The sequence below is a fragment of the Chanos chanos genome, chromosome 12 (assembly GCF_902362185.1).
Source record: "Chanos chanos chromosome 12, fChaCha1.1, whole genome shotgun sequence".
NCBI lineage: Eukaryota > Metazoa > Chordata > Actinopteri > Gonorynchiformes > Chanidae > Chanos > Chanos chanos.
This window is the reverse complement of record NC_044506.1, coordinates 14094050-14114759: the sequence shown is the minus strand read 5'-3', so window position 1 is coordinate 14114759 and position 20710 is coordinate 14094050. Positions and strand designations below refer to the sequence as shown.

At 40.0% G+C, this 20710-nt stretch overlaps 1 protein-coding gene across 1 annotated transcript; it reads left to right on the top strand.

Moving 5' to 3' along the window:
• Positions 1 to 3262: 3262 nt before the first annotated feature.
• itgb8 (integrin, beta 8) lies at positions 3263 to 15890 on the top strand. The gene is made up of 15 exons (XM_030789429.1): positions 3263 to 3353; positions 4036 to 4121; positions 5060 to 5231; positions 5479 to 5725; positions 6745 to 6910; positions 8079 to 8237; positions 8462 to 8557; positions 8666 to 8755; positions 10972 to 11115; positions 11891 to 12293; positions 12600 to 12822; positions 13026 to 13129; positions 13440 to 13556; positions 15151 to 15311; positions 15765 to 15890. The coding sequence occupies exons 1-15, from the start codon at positions 3263 to 3265 to the stop codon at positions 15888 to 15890; spliced, it is 2385 nt and encodes a 794-aa protein (XP_030645289.1).
• Positions 15891 to 20710: the final 4820 nt, after the last annotated feature.

The window sequence follows — 20710 nt, the reverse complement described above, 5'->3', positions numbered from 1 at the left end:
CAATCCTGAGGAAAATTACAGGAAAACAAGAGATAGGGCAATGAGGAATGCGACAATTACAGCTGATTTTTGATAATGAATATCTGGATATCTCAACACACATTCGTGAAAATGATTAACACCCCTTCCCTGACACACACATACACACACACACTCATACAAATACGCTACCTTACAGCTAACGAACATTGTCGTGATACATCATGAAGGGTTTTTTTTTTTTTGTGAAATACAGGAAGAGGGACGAGCGCTAAATGGTGAGTGAGATTTTTGAGATTACATTACATGACATTACATTACAAAGAGGAATTGATACTGAATGATGCTACATGAGAAGCTTCAGAACGTCATGGTGATGTCATATGACTAGACAAGGGTGTCTAACTTTGTATGATCTGAGAGATCCTGTGATGTGTATAATAATCTTTCATGTAGACTTATAAATATGTGGGTTGTTCATTTTCAGGTCTATAATTGAACTAAGGGGTTTCACACAGACATTGTTAATCAACATTATCTAAAGCTGGGCTGGGAAATTTCTGACCTTCTCATATTTCCACCTCAAAGTGGGTGCAGAAGTCCTTGAAATAAGGTCACGACAAAACATGTTTTTCTAAAGTTTGCAACAAGCTTTTTTCGACCCAAGAAAAATCCCACGTTCATTTTTTATGTATTTTACTTTTGATCTTCTATTGTATTTTTGTAGCAATTATTTCAGTAAAACCAGCAAATGCTCATTCTTAAATTATTGATTTTTTTTTCACTTTTATACTTCTATACACCTCTCACTTGTGTTGTATATGTAGCGCTGTTGTCAGTTTAACTGAGGTCACAGTTTTCTGACATGTAAGTAGTTATACAGTTGTAGACTGAGTGCACTGGCCAACTGAGTTAGCCTGTGAGACTCATCTTTCAAGGGTGAGGTTACTATGTCTGTGACCTTTGTCTGATATCAGCACAGTGTGTGATTTGGCAGGAGGGTGCTGGTGAGTCTTTCCCAAACACCCCCTTTGCTCTCTTCACTTCTACTTTAATGTTTCAGTACAACCCAGCCTCACATGTAAGTCACCTATTACAGTCCTGGAAGAGCCCTAACAAACACATACTATTCGCATGTTCTCAAAATAGGCTGGAAATATATGCTTCTCTCTGACATTCATGTGTTCAAAAGAAACCCCTTTGCAGTGGGAACCACTGGAGGTAGAGATGGGGGGGATTTGATGAACTGTGGCAGGAAGATTAAACCAAACCGGCGTGGCCCGAAGCCCAGCCGACCAGTAAGAAAAACAGAGGAGACAGAGACAAAGGGGGGAGGGGCACAATGAGTGAGGATGGGGCGAGCATACCCAAATCTGTTTACATTACAGAACAATTCAATGTCAAATGGTGAATTTAATGGATGAAATAGATCAACTGCTTTCCTAGCTGAAAGAGAAGATTTTGGACTAGACATTAGCACATTTCTTTCAGATCTTAACTTTCTGCAGAGAATCAGATCATCAGAATCAAATGACCTATGTTAACCTCATTACTTCTTTCCAAAGCACAACACTCTTTTCTCTGTGTCTGACTCTCTATTCATTGTAGGCCATCTCCCAGTCAGTCCCTGATACTCCTTTTTTTACTGGGGCACGTCCTCTGATATTGGAACTGTTCCCAAATCCTTCCCCTGCAACCCCATTCAATTCAGTTTCTATGGCCCTGTCATTTGGGGAATAGCAGCCACTATTGTCCTCCTTCTCTATCCCTTCATCTCCACCCTTCATAGAGAACGAGTCCTCTAAGCAAGTAAAGTGGCTGCTCTGTTTGTGGCTGATATTTTCCCACTTTGGGGGGGGGGGGATTGACCATTTCAAGCCACAACACGTTTAAAATTGTTGATGGTTAGCAAATGATTCATATAACGATGTATATTAACTGATTCTTCCAGCATAGCTTGTTAAGTCTCATAGGTTATGCATTTATATGGTTTAACTAATACTCTACAACTATTGTATTCTATAAAGCACATTGCCTATGATTTTGTTCACTGCTGAAATACATTTTCTGTGATTTTATACAATCCTGTGGATCTCATGAATTACCTGTACAGAACCAGAGACAACTGCAACTGAAACCCTCTTTTTCACCCGCTTCCCTTTGTTCACCAAACAAACTGGGAACTGCAACAAAGAAAGCAGGATTGAGGATGTAATAGTTTCTATAATGTGTCAAGTACGTTAATAAAACTAACTCTTACATACAAGTGATTGGCCACTGATTCAGGCTTCATCGTTCCCAAAAAAAAGCCCTGTGAACTTGTGAATCGGAAAATGTCTCTTTATGCCCCCTGTAAATAAATACATCTTACTGTGTTTGTGTTTGATTGATGTTTATTTAATCAAGACTTTAAAAAAAGTTGTTTTCTCATGTGTTACGATGAGTTGAGCTTTGTTCTCACAAATCTGGCAAGCTCACACAGGAATATACGGTGAAGCCAGCCGGTTACTCCATGTTGTTGGAATTCTTGCTGAACAGCATGAAATGGTCCACGTTGACACAGCATTGTGAATTCAAGCAAGAACAACTCAGCCTGTTTTGATAGCAGCCACCAGGTTTAAGTCGAAAAACTCACACATACATACAAAAACAGACCTCATCTTTCCACAAAGGACAAAAGGGGGGGAAACTCGTGAAGTTCGTGTCGGAGTAATACAACGACATAAAAAACCCCCGGTCCCCCGCCTACTGACTGTAGTAAGCACTTTTAGAGAGGCTCGAGATTTAGATGTGGGGGAGAAGCGTCGTTACCATAGCACCGACTGACTCAGTGTAAAGACAGAGCCTGAAATACATTTTAAAAAGACGTAAACAGAGCTTGTGATCGAACGCAACTGAAGATGAGACGTGGAAAATGCCATACGCCGCTGTTACTGTGAATCGTACCCCACTCCGTGTCGCGGGCGACGATTATCTACGCACATCACCTGCGCGTCTGGAGCGATGGAAATTGCTTTTCATCCTCTCCAATGCAGTTTCACGCGATCAACTGAGCTTTATAGATTGCCGTGATAATCTGATTTTGGAAATGTGAACCCCGCTTGGCTTAAGAGTTTATTGGGTAAATACGGCAACGTGTTACAATGCGGTCATAGTATTCCTGTTGCTGCTTTTGTTCGACATCGTCCAGGTTTGACGTATTCCCAGGGGGAATTCTCAGTAGCGGTTCGAACTCCCTGGCACTGGTGTCTCAGGCAGAATCACTGCTTCCCTCAATGCTGCTATGACTTCCTGGCTACGCAAATACTGTAACACAATCCTGCGTTACGTACTGTTCATCACAGTATTGCTGCTTTCCTCAACGGGATCTTCACGTTCGGGTGAGTTTTACTAAGACGTGAATAGAGAATTTTAAGGAGTTCGTTTGGGTGCATGTCAATACATACGTTAAGAAAATAGCACAATAGCTTTTTCTTTAACTTCACTGTGTACTGTCTTGTCAGGTCTACAGCTTCGTCACAGTCTCATCAAAACCATTACTGCGATACACCAGACTGTATTCTGTCAGTCTGACTATGAGTCAATGCACCATCATCCATACCTTTAGTACGAGTATCGACCTACTTTTGTTCTGTGATGCTGAGACCTACCTCCGTGCATTCTGTCGATAATAAAAGTGAGGTCATTGCTTTTGTATCTGACGGAGTGAGGTTAACTGACCAGAATAGATTTATCAGCTCTGTCTATTATGCCAAGTTGCACTCCTCCAACAGAAACTATGCCAAGACGCATAACTCAGTGATGATGGATAACCTAACCTTTTTACGTGGATTTTAATTATATCTCAACTTGTAAATGATTTAGCAGATAAATTCACCAATATAGATTAATCATGGAGACAGCCGCTGTCTCTTTTCAAATGAATCTCTTCAGCCTGCAATGCTGAGGAACCTTATGTTACAGTGGCGTCAGATGGACAACAGTTCTGAGTGACAACCTGAACCTCTGAGCTCATTCATGTGTAAATTCTCCCTCTGTGTTTTCCCTGTGTGGCAGCAGATAACCGTTGCACGTCATCCCTCATCTCAACATGTGAAGAGTGCCTGAGTCTTGGACCAGAATGCGCTTGGTGCTTTCAAGAGGTAACGGAGAAGATTTGGTCTAGAATTGCTTTCTGTCACTTTGGTATGCAGTGTTAATTTGTATTTTGAGTGAAAGGGAGCAGTGGACAAATTCCAGCTTTGTATGTGCAGTGAGTGTTTAGTCTTTTGGAGATAACACACTGAATACCACTGCACCTTACCCCCCCCCCCCCCAACACTGTGTCTGCTTGCCACTGAACTCACTTCGTGAGCAACCCACAAAGCCTCCTAATCCCCAGCACCCTCTTAACAGTTTACTTAGTGCAAAAGTGACCATGGGAACCCACAGAGCAGGATCAAGTAGTCTGGAAACCACAGTCCCAAAGTCAGGTGGTTTTCTAGTTTACATGGATACCTTAGCCAGACTAGTTATCTACCTGGGCCCAGGTGATGTAGATTTGTTGCACAGAGTCTTATTTTTGCATCTTATTTGTGCAGTAAAAGTGTAAGTAAATCTAAATAAATCCTTCAAAGGAGTTGATCACTAACATTTATTTACAAGTCATGCTGGGATGATTGAATGGATGTAACCAACATGTGTGTTCTTATGGAAAAACTGCCAGTGTTCACTTACCTTTTCACTTTAGCACATTTTGGTTTGCAAAAAGACCTACACTGCTTTAAGGATCTACACATTGGTTGAAAGAGTTTGTTAAAAACACTTTTAAGGCTCTTAGGCCTTTGAGCATAAATGTGAGTGAGATTATGGTCATGAGTTTGAGGCACTCATTAGGTACAAGGCAACACTGAGCATAATCTTTTGCAGGAATCTCCATAACACACCGTTTAATCAACATGTTTGAAAATACAATATATAGTCAATTTTTAGTGTTTGTCATTCATACTCAGGCTATCATAGTAACAGCTACTGCTCTACCAATGAGACTCTAGACATCTGAGATGACCGGTGACATTTAGCTTTTGGCTTTTTCGAGCAGACATTTCTGGATGGAGCTCACAGCAGTCAGAGATGTGACTCAGTTGCTAATCTGATGAAGAAGGGATGTGAGGTGGAGTTCATAGACAACCCAAAGGTGAGGGTGGATGTGAATGCCACCCTGAGCAGCTCACAGGTGGCGCCCAGAGATATCACCATCAGTCTACGGCCAGGTGAGGAGTAAGGTCACCTGATAAAACTTTCACTTACCCTATGATATTTAGATGTTATATGGTTAAATTTGCCAATATAGGTCTCTTCCATGGCTTTAAATTAAGGATCCTCCATTTATATACATACTAAATCAGACCGTGGAACTGCATAACCATTATGCTGCCAATTTCTACCAAAGAAATTTGATAGTTCTCTGTACATCACAGTTCTGTTTTGTAGAAGATGCCATTGTTCTTTTCATTTTAGGGAGTCAGGCAAGTTTTGTGGTGGAGGTGCAGCAGTTGGAACGCTACCCTGTGGATCTGTACTACCTCGTGGATGTCTCAGCCTCCATGCAGGACATCCTGGACAGACTGAAGACTGTCGGTGTGGCTCTGTCACACAGTATGAAGGAACATTCTCGGGACTTCCGAGTAGGCTTTGGCTCCTTTGTGGACAAGCCTACATCACCCTACATCGACGTTCACCCCTCAAAAATTGTCAACCCTTGCAGGTACTCAGCTTTACCCACCTCTTTCTATAACAAGGTCTAATTAAGTTTTTTTTTGTGTATGAGAAACTAAAACATGAAATACAATCAATGTTAATTATGTGGTTATGATGGATTAATTACTTAAAGTTTAAATATGGACTAATTACTTACAGTATAGTACAGTAGCTGTACAGTACAGTAAAGTACACCAGTAGCACAATACACTAGCAGCACAGTTAGTACTAATGTGATCTGTGGTCTCCATCCTTTTAATTTTGTGCATTATGTATTTCTGCACTGAACAAAGTCTCTAAAAGTTGTTTTAATACATTAGTGTCATCATAGCTTTTAGCTTTGGAAAAAAAAACTCATTTCATCATCAAACTTTCTATTTTTTGCTTTCAATGAAGTCATATTTTATTTAGATGAGAATCATACTCATATTTAGTGTATTCACATGCTTCGCAGTACTTTTTGGCAAGTCTTCTTTGGCAAGGATAATATTAACAAGATGCTTCCTGTATTGAGGTTTAAAAGGCTGCAGAACTTGAATGTTCCGATAGACAGAATAGAAATTGGCTCACTACTTCCTATGGCCTCTGTTTATTTACTCCACTCTCCAGTCATTTCTAGTTTTTCAACTAGAATTTACCAGATGTATGTTTTGTATCTGTCTTGCAACTTGTAGAGGTTAATTAGAAGCTTTTGGTTGTCATGCTCCAGAAAGTTATCAAACTAACCTTTATAATAACAGCCTTATTGGTTTGTTATGTGTGCAACTGTTTTTCATAATGTTTTTTCCAGTAAAGCAAGTGAGCACAGGGTGAGGCTGTAATGAAATAACTGACTACCTCCTCAGACTGGATGGACTGCTTCTAGGGACATTCCATCATGATTTCAATCTTTACACAAGGATATCCAGCGGAAATCTATCTCATGGAGTGAACTTTAATCTCTCTCTCTCTCTCTCTCTCTCTCTCTCTCTCTCTCTGTCTGTCTCTCTCCCTCCCTCCCTCTCTCTCTTTCTATTTGCCCTGCAGTGACTATGATGTTCAATGCCGGCCAGCCCATGGGTTCATCCACGTTCTTCCTGTGACTGAAAACATGACCGAGTTCACCCGTGTGATCCAACAGCAGAGGATCTCAGGGAACATGGACACTCCCGAGGGAGGCTTTGACGCTATGCTTCAGGCAGCTGTCTGCCAGGTGAGGACAGAGATAATCAGCATGTTACTCCTATACGGAGTATTTTAATGGGTTTTACATGCAATGCAGTTGAATAACGTGACAGTGACTCAGCATTCCCTTTCTGCTCTACACAAAGAACCTTCATGATGACAGCAAGTTTGCTCAGGGGTGTTTTTGAACACGTCCCATGGTAGAGGATCATATTGCCAGATCATTTCTGCGTGTCCGTGGGTGTGCAGTCGTGTCGGTGAAAAGCAAATCATTTGCACATTGTATTGCCCTAGTTTTATTTTGTGGTTGCCTACACCCTGTAATGTCTTAAGTCATAGTAGCTATCTTTAGAATGAAGTCAGCACTTAAGCCTTTGAACAATGCATGGGAATCTGCCTGCTGCTTGTATAGTATTACACCCCTTTCAGATTCGCAAAGAAGGAGCCATTTAAAGAGCATGATGGTAGGTTGAATCAGCTCACAACCCTTATAATGACCTTGATTCATTTTGTGATGTCATCAGCCATGGGAGGCCAATTCTGTCCTTTAATGGTCTTGATCACAAATTCTGACTCATAGTATGCAGTAGGGGGCTAAAAATGCCAAGAGGGCGACCAGTCAGTTCCATATAGTATGAATATGGAGTAACTCTGTGGCTCTTAATCATACCACATTTAAAGCTGCTGGTATGCAGTCTGTCATGGCATGTTGTGGTTTAGTATAAGTTCAGATGGAATTGTTGATGTGATGAGCAATTTCTCTTACTTCTGGATAAAATTAGACTGGACAGACTAAATAAAAAACACTAATTACTCACTTGAAATTCATTTGGGATTTCTTTTACTCTTCTCTTTGTTTTACCATCAGCTCTGTTTCTGTGTAGTGTCCAGTGTATTATCACATGTAGATTTTTCATTGAGGAAAGATATCTATGGATAGTTGTGAAAAGTATCACATTGAGGATTTAGCTTCAATGTCTTCTGTGTAAGAATGGCTTAATTACAGAGAAAAACAAGTGGTGTAATTACAATTTATTGTATTTCACATGCAGTGGCACATATATTTAAGTGTCATTTAATAGCATGCATTTGTATAAACAGTTATATAACTGACATGGATACACATAGGTTTTATACCCACTAATGCTAAGTTGTATTTATAAGTTAATTAGAAACTGATTCTGCTTGTCTTGCAGAAGGACATTGGTTGGCGTCCTGAGGCAAAGCACCTCCTTCTTGTAATGACTGATCAGCCGTCTCACCTATCCCTGGACAGCAAACTGGCTGGCATTGTGGTGCCCCATGATGGAAGCTGTCATCTGGAAGGCAGCACTTACTCTCAGTCCACCAATATGGTGAGCCTAGCATTAACAACATTAGTTTTACTCAATATGTTCTCCTAAATGTAACATAATGCAAGGCCTCTAGTGACGCACAGAGCTATACCCAGATTCTCATGGTAACGTTGTGACAGATCCAACCACAAAGGTATACCTATCATTTTATTTCTCAAAGAATCTCGTATAGTGCATCTTTTGCCATTCTAACTGATTTTCTCTAAAACATTTGTCTGCACTAGGAGCATCCAACTATTGGGCAGCTAGCAGAAAAACTTCTGGAGAACAGCATCTATTCCATCTTTGCTGTGGACCAGGTTCAATATAAGTGGTATGAGGTAATTTCTCTGACATCAAAAATGCATCTTATTGTGGACATGTAACCTCAGTAAATGGGGACTCAAAACCAGTGGTCACACAGCCAACATTTTCCTCTCTCAAAACAGGATCTGGTGGACCTTCTTCCGGGAACTTTTCTCGGGAAACTACTGCCCAAAGCCTCAAATCTCAAAGATTTAGTGGTTCAGGCCTATAAGGTAGTAATCACTACTGACTTTGTTTCATAACCTCTAACCCTTCTGCGCACCAAATGTATGTTCCTTGTTCCTTGCAGTAACCATAAATGAGTCTTAAAGAAAAACCTCTGCATGTGCTAAAAATACTCTAACGGCCTGTCGTTGTTTCCTGTTGGGATTCATGAGTAAAAGATTTGTGTTCATGTCTAGTAGAGGTTAATGATTCACATTATTCATGGTTAAGTTTGTACCTCACTTTCTGGCCACAGTTCAGTTTGTATCATGCTTTAGGCTTGAAAGGACGCTGAACCAACTCAGAACTGAAATTTTTCTCTCTTTTTAATTTTAACAAATAGAAATTTAACCCAAGATGAATAAATCTAATACATTCAGAGACAAAGTTCATTAAAAAAAATAGAATTGAAAAAAACTCCAGTACCTTTTATTTTAAGGTTCTTCTTTTGGAAAATGAGTGTACGAAAAAACTAAACTTGCCCAACAGTTATTTTAATGCTCTTTTCCATGACAATGAGTGGAAGAAATCTGAACAAACTCGTATTAACACTGTCCGCAAGTAGTCGCTCGGGAGGCAATATCCCGAGAGAAAGAGACACATGACAATGATGACCGACTGGTCTGACCGCCTTCAGATCAGTATGCAGCTACTTTAATGTAAGAAAGTTCCTGCTTAGAAAAACTCAGAGATAAGATCTACTTGATTCATGTTGTGGATTCAAATATTCCAACATAACGCATGTTATTTATTGTCTTAGTAATGGCGTCATGTACTTTGCTGTTATTCAGAACTGTTACTCGGTCGAAATTGTCATTAAAGCTGTTGTGACGGTCCACTCAGTTACAGCATACGCTCGCCGCATGACAAGTACGGTGTATATATCTTCTTGCAATGAGAAATGAAAAGAAAAAGAAAAGTATTGGCTTCAAAATATGGTTACTGTTATTCTTAATGATCAAAAACAGGAAGAGTGAGGCTCTCCTAACTATATGCGCTCCTAAAAATGAATATGTATACAATGTGATTTGTCATCATGTCCGGGGAAAAAAACTCCAAACGAGCCTTAATTTACAAGAGCTCAGGGGAAAAAATCCATGGTTTACTACAGAAGTACCGTGAAACGAACCAAGAAGAAGAAGAAGTAGAAGAAGAAGAAGAAAAAGAAGAAGAAGAAGAAAAAGTACTTTATTGTCCCTGTGAGGAAATTTGTCCTCTGCATTTAACCCAACCTATGTACACATTCGGAGCAGTGGGCAGCCGCGTGCAGCGCCCGGGGACCAACTCCAGTTCTTTTGCTGGTGCCTTGGTCAAGGGCACTGACAGGAATATTAAGCCTAACATACATGTCTTTTGACGGTGGGAGGAAACCGGAGCACCTGGAGGAAACCCACACAAACATGGGGAGAGCAAGCTCCGCACAGAAAGGACCTGGGAGGGTCACGACCGGGATTTGAACCCAGGACCTTCTTGCTGTGAGGCAACAGTGCTAAGCTACCGTGAAGAGAACTACAGAATAGTGGTTATGGTGTTGGCACAAAACCATTACATCCCAAGTGTCTAATATTCATAGTCATGAATGAATCACAGGCAAAAGGAGTGTGTAATCAAACTGAAAGAAAAAGCACTGCAGCTAAGCAGGGGTAGCTGGGGGGATTCTGTACTGGCATAATCTTACTGGAGGCACAACAATCTATTGTCCTCCTCCTACCCGGAATGGGCAAAATCCACAGATCCCAGGCAAACAGAGCCTTGCATTATTAACAAGCTCCTATTGCTACAACAACACGACACTGTGTCTGAATCATTAAAAAATACAAAGGGCCTATTTTTAGACCTCCCTCTTTTCCCTTGTAAACCTTGGCTCTAACAAGACTGATTATAACTTGGGACAATGGAGTCTTTCTGGCACTGTGCAGAATGTTGCTTTACCTCTCTTTTTGACTTCTCCTTTACGGTTTTATTTTCTCCTCCTGTTACCTATTTCTGTGTCCTGGCTGTTTCTCTTTCTACCTCTTTCTTTCCCCATACCTGTTTTCCTTTTTTCTATCTTCCTTCCGTTCTCTATCTCACACACACACACACACACACACACCACACAAAAACCCATTCTCTCTTTCTTTCTTTGTACTGCTCTGCATCCCATTTCACTTTCAAACGTTTCTTTTTCAAGAACGTTTAAGTCATTCACTAATATGTTTTTCTGTCTCTTCTCTCCCTAAAGAAACTTTTGTCAGACGTGGAGGTGGAGATAGGCGTTGAAAACAGCCAAATTAACAGGTTCTGGGTGAATGTGACGACCCTCTGCCCCAACGGATCCACCCTCACTGGAACTGCCAAGTGCTCCGATGTCCAACCCAAACAAACAGTATGGAGGAATAAAATTTAACATTTGTCTGTATGATACACCTATTTACTACTCAACTTAATTAAACAATACGTACTGCCATGCGTAATTGGACACTGAGAAATGAGAGCTATTCGCTCCTTTCTCTTACAAGAGTCAAAGCCTGTCTTTGTTTTCCGCTGCAGCACCTTTTACCTAAACTGCTCCAAAACACATATTAGATAGTCCCATTGTTGTGGCTCTCAGAACACTGTCTACTAAACAACTCCGGCTTTGTGCAAGAATCTTGTTGTTCTCGGCTTATGTGCAACTGTGTGCATGCATGTTCACGGTCAAGGTCCCTTGAGAGCATATTGAGTACTTGTAGAGTGATTAGACAGAACTGAGTGGATTATGACTAGGCACAATTTACAGGAAAAGGCTTAGCTAATAAGAACCTTAACACAGTTTAAGCTCCTACCATGGGAAATGTCAGTTTGTGTGAATTAGGATAAATAATAGACATCTGTGTTTAACAGAATCTGTTTAGATACAATGTAGGTCATCAGAGTGTTTTTGAAGGGTAAAGAATGTTGGCTTAAATCTCATCAGGCCTCGTCTGTTGTGAGTCATCGTGTCAGATTGACTACAAGTTCAGTTTCAGCTTAAGGGTACAATATTCAATAACACAAACAAATACCCCATTTTAAGAGACCGATTAGTGTTTACATACCGAAAGGCTGAGCTTTTCTTATCGAATATTAGAACTTCGTAAATATCTATGTTTATCTGTTTTCTCCTTCTTCTTCTTCTTAAGGTTTTTTTCAACATCACCATTGGAATGACCGAGTGTCCAAATCGGGTGGAAGAGGGGGCAGGGGAGGAGGTCTTGGTAACAGTGCAGCCTGTGGGATTTAACGAGAGTGTCACGGTCCACGTGCGACAGGCTTGCGGGTGCGCCTGCAGGGAGTCGAAACGTTGCCATGACGATCCAAACCCTCCGCCGTGCGCGGACAGCGCCGAGTCACAGGCCGCGGACACAGAGCTGGATTTGACTGACAGCTGCAGAGAGAACAGAGGTGGACCGCTGTGCAGTGACAGGGGAACTTGCACGTGTGGGAAATGCCTGTGTGACAGGAGCAGCCTCGGAACAATCTATGGAAAGTTCTGTGAGCGGGACGATTTCTCCTGCCCCTACGCAGGGGGCGTGTCGTGCGCCGGTGCGTAAAAACTAATAGATTTTTGGGATTGTACTGTGTCTTTTGGATCATTGTTTATTAGACATATAAACACGAGAGGTATCTCTGCGGCCTTTAAATTGTTCCATCTGATTGAATATGGAAAAATATGCTCTACTCAAGCAGTGTTTGGTCATGGGAGGGAACCATTTATCAGTATCTATTGTCAAACAAATCTATGGTCTGATATGGTCTTAACTAATCCTGCCTCGTTCCAATTTTGTGTTCTGTGTGTGTGTGTGTGTGTGTGTGTGTGTGTGTGTGTATTAATGTGCATGCATGTCACAGGGCATGGTCAGTGTGTCTCTGGTGTGTGTTTATGTCAGCCTGGCTGGACAGGAGAGAGCTGTATGTGTCCAGTTTCCACAGAAACTTGTCTGTCCGGAGACGGGCTAATTTGCAGTGGGCACGGAAAGTGTGTATGCGGCAGGTGTGTGTGTGACAGTCCCCAGCACAGTGGATCATTGTGTGACAAGTGCCCCACTTGTTTCAGCTCCTGTCAATCTCAATGGTAATTTTATCCTCTTTTTAAAGATGATTACCTCACTGAATAACATCACTTCATAAGTCATAACTGCTCTCTCTCTCTCTCTCTCTCTCTCTCTCTCTCTCTTTCTCTCTCTCTCACCCTCACTTTCTCTTTCTCTCTCTCTTGCCCTCACTTTCCCTTTCTCTCTCTCTATCTCTCTCTCCCTCTCGCTCTCACTGCCTCAGGAGTTGTATAGACTGCCATTTATCTAATGGCTTTGGGCAAGGAAACACAGAGCAGTGTAACAGAAGCTGCACTCCACTGGTGGGCTATGTTGATGACATCACTGGTATGTTAAATTACAAAACCCCATGAATAAGGCACACAGAAAAATCTGTATCAATGTAGACAAGAGGAGTGTGCCAGGATTTGATTTAGAGCTTTCTTGGCCTCGTTACAATTTGGAGAGCTTCCTAAATGATTTACTTTCCAGTTTCCTCCTGGCATTTTGACAGTATACTATTCATCAGTTTCTCTGGTGACTTTTTATGCTGTATTCAACCAGAATGATACTGTAGCTGCTTGAGAACATTTGCGTTTTTGCTCTGTTGAAAGTAAAACAGAAAATGCTTACGCTACATTGTTGCTGATTAACTCAGAGCTAATGGGAGGGACTTGGAGGAACTGCCTGTACCCAAGCGGTGATCACTGCCACTACAGGTTCCAGATGGGCCTGGCGTCAGACCGCCCACAGCTCCACATTAGTAGGCATCGTGGTAAGACCCTTTAGCTTCTTGTCAGCAAGTCCTCTCCCAGAATTTCAGAAAGTCCCTGGACTTACTCAGAGCTGCTCCCAGGAAAAAGTATCATCAAAACAGTTTTGTCCCCCATTGTGCAAGCACTTTGTCCTTGTGTGTTTGTGTGTGGGTGGAATGAAAGGATGCTGGAGTGAGTGTGTGTGTGATTGGAATAAAATGTGCTCTGTTTCAGATCCGTTTGATGTTAGTTATCTATCATCTCCACCTCTGTTTTAATGTCATAGATGTGTATAAACACTTTCATGAATGTGCAATTACATTACTAAACGTCGTGTTGCGAAAGCCACACCCTACACCCCCATCTCCACTCTTAGAAAACAGCGCACTCCATTGTGTTAGTACTCTCCCTGTTCCTCTCATCATCGCTCCCCTATGGGATTGTCCTTCCGAAGAATCCCTCTCCCTGGCTCTCTGGCCAAATCTCCATAGCAACACACTGAAATGTCAATGCGGTACTTTGACTCTTGTTTTGGAGTGGGGGTGAGTCACAAAAAAACCTACTGTTTTTTCTTTTTTTTTTAGAATCCCGTAATCGTAGAGATCTAAGGGTTTATGTTTTCTACATAACGTTCGGCCGCTTCTTGCGGCGGTGGTTATAAACATCAAGGTTCATACTGTCCAACTGGCTTACAGATTTCCTCTGAGCCTATGGGAATACTCTCTCCAGCTGTTGTTGATGTCCTCATTGAAGAAAATTTTAACATCTGTTCAGATGATGAATCAGTTTTCGGTGAACTCTGAAATACTTCCGTTTATCTTTACTAGAGAGAGGACAAGTGTCGCTACCCGCGTGTAAGGTGTTTGTTCAGAGGCTGAGAGAGACAGTGGAGACAGAGAGCTGGTGAAGATGGCAGTTCTGTAGCCAAAACTTAAATACAAAAACTCCCTCAAATATAGTCCTTCACTGGGTGTAGAAACACTAGAAGAGTGGAGGCTTTGAATAAAAACACTGCCCTGAGAGCAGTGCTTCAAGTAGCGGTTCAACATGTTGTCTTTTGAAATCCTGAACACTTCAGGACTGATGAGCAGCTAAAACACGTACAGGCCAAGTGGCTAGGTGTTCAGTGACATGATTTGCTAAAGCCAGGATCCTCTCTCTCCCGTTGTACGTGATCGCTGGCGGTCAGATATCATGAGCTGTGTTAATCTACATGTCAATAATGCTATACTGCAACTGTGGTACAATGTTGTCAGTCAATTACAGTACAGTGCGTTTGGTGGTAGACTTTGTGTATCTGAACAAATGTCTATCTTAGGTCTGTGTTAGCCTTACTTACCTTATTGGGGCTTCATGGGTGACTGTATGTTCCATGTTTGAGAGGAAACACGAGCAGATGCATTATTAGACTTTATGACAGCAGTTTTACAGGGCAATGTCCAGTTAAGTCCTAAATCATTGTATACTTATTATTCTTATCATGCTGTTATGCTTATACTTATGTGTACTTATTATGGTGATTTAAGAGTTTAAGAATGTTGATAACAGCTTGTCATCACCATTATTACCATCTTCATCTTCTTCTTTTTCTTCTTCTTCTTCTTCTTCCTCTAGAATGTCTTTACAGCCAGCAGTACTTCATGACATTTCTGAGTGTCTTTATCCTCACTGTGGTCCTGGGATTAGTCATCTTGGCTGGAATCAGAACTCTATTGAGAAGCAGACGCTGGCCGCAGCTTGCAAAACCCTCTGAGAAATCTGAGGACAACAGTAAGGTAATTAGAATTTTTGGGAGTGTATTTGTGAGGAAGCTCGTGGCGTGGTGATAAAGGAGGTGGCCTTGTAAAAACAAGGTTGTGGTTTCATACCACCAGCGTGATTTTCTCACTGCTGGTGTAACTGTAAGAGTCATCTACATCAGCTGAATTGTAAATATGAGTGTATGCCTCCAACTCAGATGTGGTATTTTGAGTTCATTTTGTCTGCTTTTGTTAAGACCTTTTAAGTATTATAAAACATCGGTCGACAGTGACAAACGTTTCCACCTCTTGCCTCTGTCTGTCCGTAACCTTTTGTTCGGTTCTCAGCTCTGCTGGAGCTTATTTTATATTCCTCTAGTTTTATATCATTTAAGCAATATCATTCACAATTTTTCACTCTATCTGCAGAGTCTATACATTGCACCGTTTAACGCTCCCATTCAATGTAAACGTGGTGTCTTTACGCAGGATCTGTCATATGCACCCAGAAGCAATGAGAAGACAATAACCTACAGACGAGACCGCCTTCCAGAGCACCCTGTAGAGATGCATGTCCACATACCCAAGATGCCTCTGAGCGAAGTCTGGCAGTGAGCGAGAAGACGTCTAACAAGAACGAGAGTAGCATAAGCAAGAGCAATAATACAACAGACACACTCTTTTTTTTTTTTTTTTTTTTTTAATTTTTAAAAAACTACTTAGTGGGATGTTTGATGGGTACGTTAGAGTACCTCTCTTTCTTTCTTTTTTTTTAATTTATTTTTCCAGGGTTTGAATGGTACGTGTGTAAATCTTTGCAATATGGCATTTGATCTGTCATCTTCTGCTGCCACCCAGGTAGAAGAAAAGAGAGATTAAAGGTACTTTATACACAGAGGTTGAAGTGGACTGGACATGAAACCTTTCAAATTAATGATGTTTGAACAGACACTCACTTGTTAAATTTGTTTTGTTTTTTTCTTATCGTGTCGGCAGCATTCCATTACTGTATTCCACTTTAACCTCTGTCTGTGTGAGATTTAACGTTTGAAAATTCACACAGTTTGATTCGTTAGCTGACCAAAATCAGAGCTTTCTGTGGTTGCCTGTGATTAGTGACCTCTGGGTGGTTCATGACTGTACTGTATGTCTTTTACGATGTGTGAGAATCTGTGTTCAGGATTCTGTTAATATTTTATTTGTTTGTGAGCATGATATTTAAGTTTTATTCGATGAAATGACACACTACAGTTTTGTTTTTGGTTTTTGTATTTATCTTGAACCACTTAAAATCATTTTTGGAGGAAGCCAGTACAGTACCTTTTTAGAGAATCATTCAATAGTTAGGTTTTGACTGCCATCTTGTGGTCAAAAGAAATGCTTACATTTCTTCGGTTGAGCCAGTAGTAGATTAGGTACAAATTCACAACCAAAACCTCTACATATGGGAAAATCTAGCAGTCTCTCTCTCCAGATATTGGTACTCATTGTTTTGTATGAACAGTGCCAGCGCTTTAACATAATGGATGTACAAACATAATGGATTTAGCTGGTCATTAATTTATAAAGGTACTGATCAACTAAATCAGCTGACATGGCCTGGTGATGAAAAATACGGAATTGGCTGTGGCTTACTTCCAGAGGCATTCTACAGATTTTTTCCAGTTCATAACAAAATTCAGCTGAGGCACATACAATAGCAGATATCGTGTTCTGCACTTTTTCCTCATCAAAACAATGGTCTGGATCTTAAATGGCTTTGATTTTTTAGTGTTTTACTTTCGTCATGTAAGTTGCTGTATTTTCTGGTTAAAACTGGATGTTAACTGGTAGTGGATTAGTGGAGCTTATTAACCTCATGATATGCACTTCTTTATTTTGTCATGTACTACTGAACTGCAGAGAGGGTGTTAGAAAGCTGACCCAATTAGAGAGGTGATATGGGGCAAGGTACTAAGAGGGCTTTTTTCTCAAAAAAAAAAAAAAAAGGCCAAATATGGCACTAGTTTTAACTCCTTCATTTGTTTGGTCAGAAAGTTTTCCTAAATAACAACTAAACCTGGAAGGCTCACTTATTCCTGTGGTTACGTTTTAACCAATTTTAGCACAATGTTTACATCTTCAGCTGATCTCATCCAGAGCACTAAGATGGTTATTTATTAAAACTGTATTTGTTTTTCACTTTTTTTTTCTTTTTGTAGAAAAAAATGATTTTGTTCTTGTTTTGTATGGTGAGAATCTTGTATATTGTCTTAGCCGTTTTCATACACGGTGGCTCAAATTCTTAAGCACTAATTCAAATGTGCATATGTGTTTTAGGTATGGTAGAGAATGGTGTTGAATAAAACTTTTGCAATATGTAGATTGTTATACTGCTAGCAATAGAATCACAGATAATAGGGCATTGCACCATGTACCAGCACTTTTCCATTTTAAATACAGTGTAATTTTTACATTTCACATCAAAACAGTTTGGTTTCAATAAATGATCAAAATCATATAGTCCTCTCTGGGGGTTTTTCCAAAGAAGTTTACTGATATTAAGAGAAATAACATAATGTTTCAGTCTTCCTTTTCATAACCGTACTGTAAAAAATGAAAGCACAAATGCTTTTTGGAAGCATCATTTTGTAAGAAATTCGGGGTGTATTTTTCATCATATAGACACTATTGAGGAAAAAGGTAGATATGTCCGTAAAGACTCAAAGTTCGTCCTTTGTTAAAATATGTAGGATGTGCGCATTTCTAAATGACAGTAGGATTATTCTCTACTCACAGCTTTTTGTTTTTACCAACATTTTTTTTCTTTCTCATTAGACATCGCTTGCGATATGTGTAGTAAAGCTTTGATGGCAGGACTTGGGACCAAAATCTTTATTTATATGCTAATTCGGTCAGCATGAAGTCCATTTTACTCGATTTACTCGGTCGCACGTAGATGCCATAATAAACACTAGGGGGAGCCAAATACACACAGAACGTAGACGTTGCTCAAAGGTGGAACAAGGAGTTGCATGTGGATGTCTTCTTGTGGTTTTAAGGAATATCGTAGTCATAGGTAAGCATGAGCATATGATTACTTGAAAATGTCATGCAGAGAGACAGCTTAGTTAAACAACTTTTCACTACATGCGACCTGTTTGAGTCGTGCGCTTTTTATGTCGTCAGTATTAATGAGAATGTGAACTTCATTGAAAAACTGCACCGTTTGGGGTCACAGAGAACAGGGCAGGTTGCTACGATTCTACTCAACGACGATGAAATGTGACTCAGAACTTTCCAGTCATCAGCCTAATCTCAGCATTAAATCATCTCAGCATTTAATAAGATAAACATTTCCAATCTACTGGACCAAAATGACATATTTTAACATAGTTTGAAATCGACCTCGTGGGATCAAAATCGTATTGTCCAGGAATACAACCAATTCAGAAACCATAGAGAAAATTAGTATTGAAAGTCGAAAGCGCTTATAATTTACATTTTTAAGAGTCAGTGGATGCCTAGCCTGTCGAGTGAATTTTATTTGGTCTTTTACCTAACTGTTTAGTATCCTTTGTGTGTTTTGGCATAACCATCCGTGTTGGACCAGGAGAGAACGTCTTCTCCTATTCTCAGTCTCTCACGTGTAAAAAAAGAGCACTCGGGTTTATTCCTTTTATTTTGTAAAATAGTAATAACTTACTTATTGACACCGACATTAAAAGTCGTATTTCCGTGATTACTTCACATCTAGATATACAAGTGGCATGGGGTCCTGCAATTGTTTTGCGTTCTCGTGAGGTGTAGTAGGTTTTTGGATGTATCTTGGTTCATGCTTGCATTAGTCAGCCTCAACCTTACAAGAGTTTTGAAAAAGTGCTTTGGTGCCTTTACAGTTAGGCCTGGTGGTATAGGTATTAGTTCATTGTCTTCGAGCTATCTTTACACACATTTTTGTAGGCCAATATATTTGGACTTCTCAGCTTAAGTCTTGCGGCTTCTTCACTTTTGCTGCGAGGATCTACAGGCCGTTCATAGAGTACCATATTTTTTAATGAAGCCTACAAAATGTTTGTGCTGATCAGAAGTAAAATGAAAAAAGCGAGATAAGTTTGTTCCTTTGAGAATTTTCCATGATAGCCACTTTGTCTTAAAAATGTAGTTTGTGGCGATCTTTACTCGGTTAAAACTCTACCATTATGAACTAAATATCTGTCAATGCTTTTCCTGTTCTAATCTCACTCACAATTGTTATTCAATAATACTTAAACTATTAATTAATAATGACCAAACTGTTCAATAAATTAACTTTTTATTTGGAAAATTCACTTTAAATTTTTCATGAATTTAAGGAAACTGATTTTTTTTGTTTAATTTATCAATGGTATTTATCGGATATAGCTTTAACCCTCTTTACGGTTCCAGTGTTCACACTCAAAGGAAAATCTCGTAAAATCTCACAAAACCAAGCCTTTTACAGAGCTGGTGCGCTAACCCCGACCTCTGTAAACCTCTTCGATGGTTTCAGATCAATTACACGTAATATACGGAAACGTAGCCTACATTTGAATGAAACTACAATATGTATACAGCTTTTTTCTTTCTTTTTTGGACTGTGAAATGTTCGATATCTGCTGACATTTTTTCTACATCAAAAGAAACGAAATTGCATATGTGCGTGTTGTCAAAACCATTCTGACTTTATTACGAGGCATCAACCTGAAAATGAATGGTCAGTATATTCAAACATACACATGCTAAATTAAATTAAAATGATTAACCACTCAATCGAGTCGATACGATCCTGTAACCATAAATATAATTTCAAAGTGCGACTCTGATAGGCTTCAAAGTACAGGTCAAACTCATGGATAAATAGAAGTGAAACAAACCTATGTACAATTTTTAATTTGTTCTCAGAGGAAAAAATGGCAAGAAGCTCAAAATGCACTCCTATAGATATTAAAGAATATCAATGCACAAAGAAATACAGGCTACTGTACAAAATTATTCAGCGGACACTTTAACAACTCTTTACATCGGCCGTGTGTGGACCTGTGGTCTAGTTCCTAAGTCTCGTATTGATACTCATCATAAAGGTTCAACATAATTTGATAAGATACACAATATGTTTCACCATGGCGTGCTTTGGGTAAAAACAGACATTCTACCCGACGGAAAAGAATAATTTCAATCAGTTTTTGTTATGCTTTCTTCTGATGCAGTTATAGACGAGAGAGATTTGTGTTCTCCAGAGTATGAGTAAAGTGCCTCAGAAAAGTGTTGAGCCAAAATAAGAAGTTGCAAATAGTAGGCTATGTAAACATACAAAGGTCCTCATTCCAGTTTTTTGGAAGTTGTTTAGATAGATGGTTGTGTTCAAACACTGTTTCTGAAATCGCCACTACCCCGTAAAACAAAACAAAGCAAAAAAACATTTTCCAAATTCATTT

Coding starts and splice junctions, on each gene's coding strand:
- itgb8 (XM_030789429.1), top strand. CDS start 3,263: ATGACTTCCTGGCTACGCAAATACTGTAACACAATCCTGCGTTACGTA. Junction 4,122..5,059: donor GCGCTTGGTGCTTTCAAGAG/GTAACGGAGAAG, acceptor TTTTTCGAGCAG/ACATTTCTGGATGGAGCTCA. Junction 5,232..5,478: donor CACCATCAGTCTACGGCCAG/GTGAGGAGTAAG, acceptor TTTTCATTTTAG/GGAGTCAGGCAAGTTTTGTG.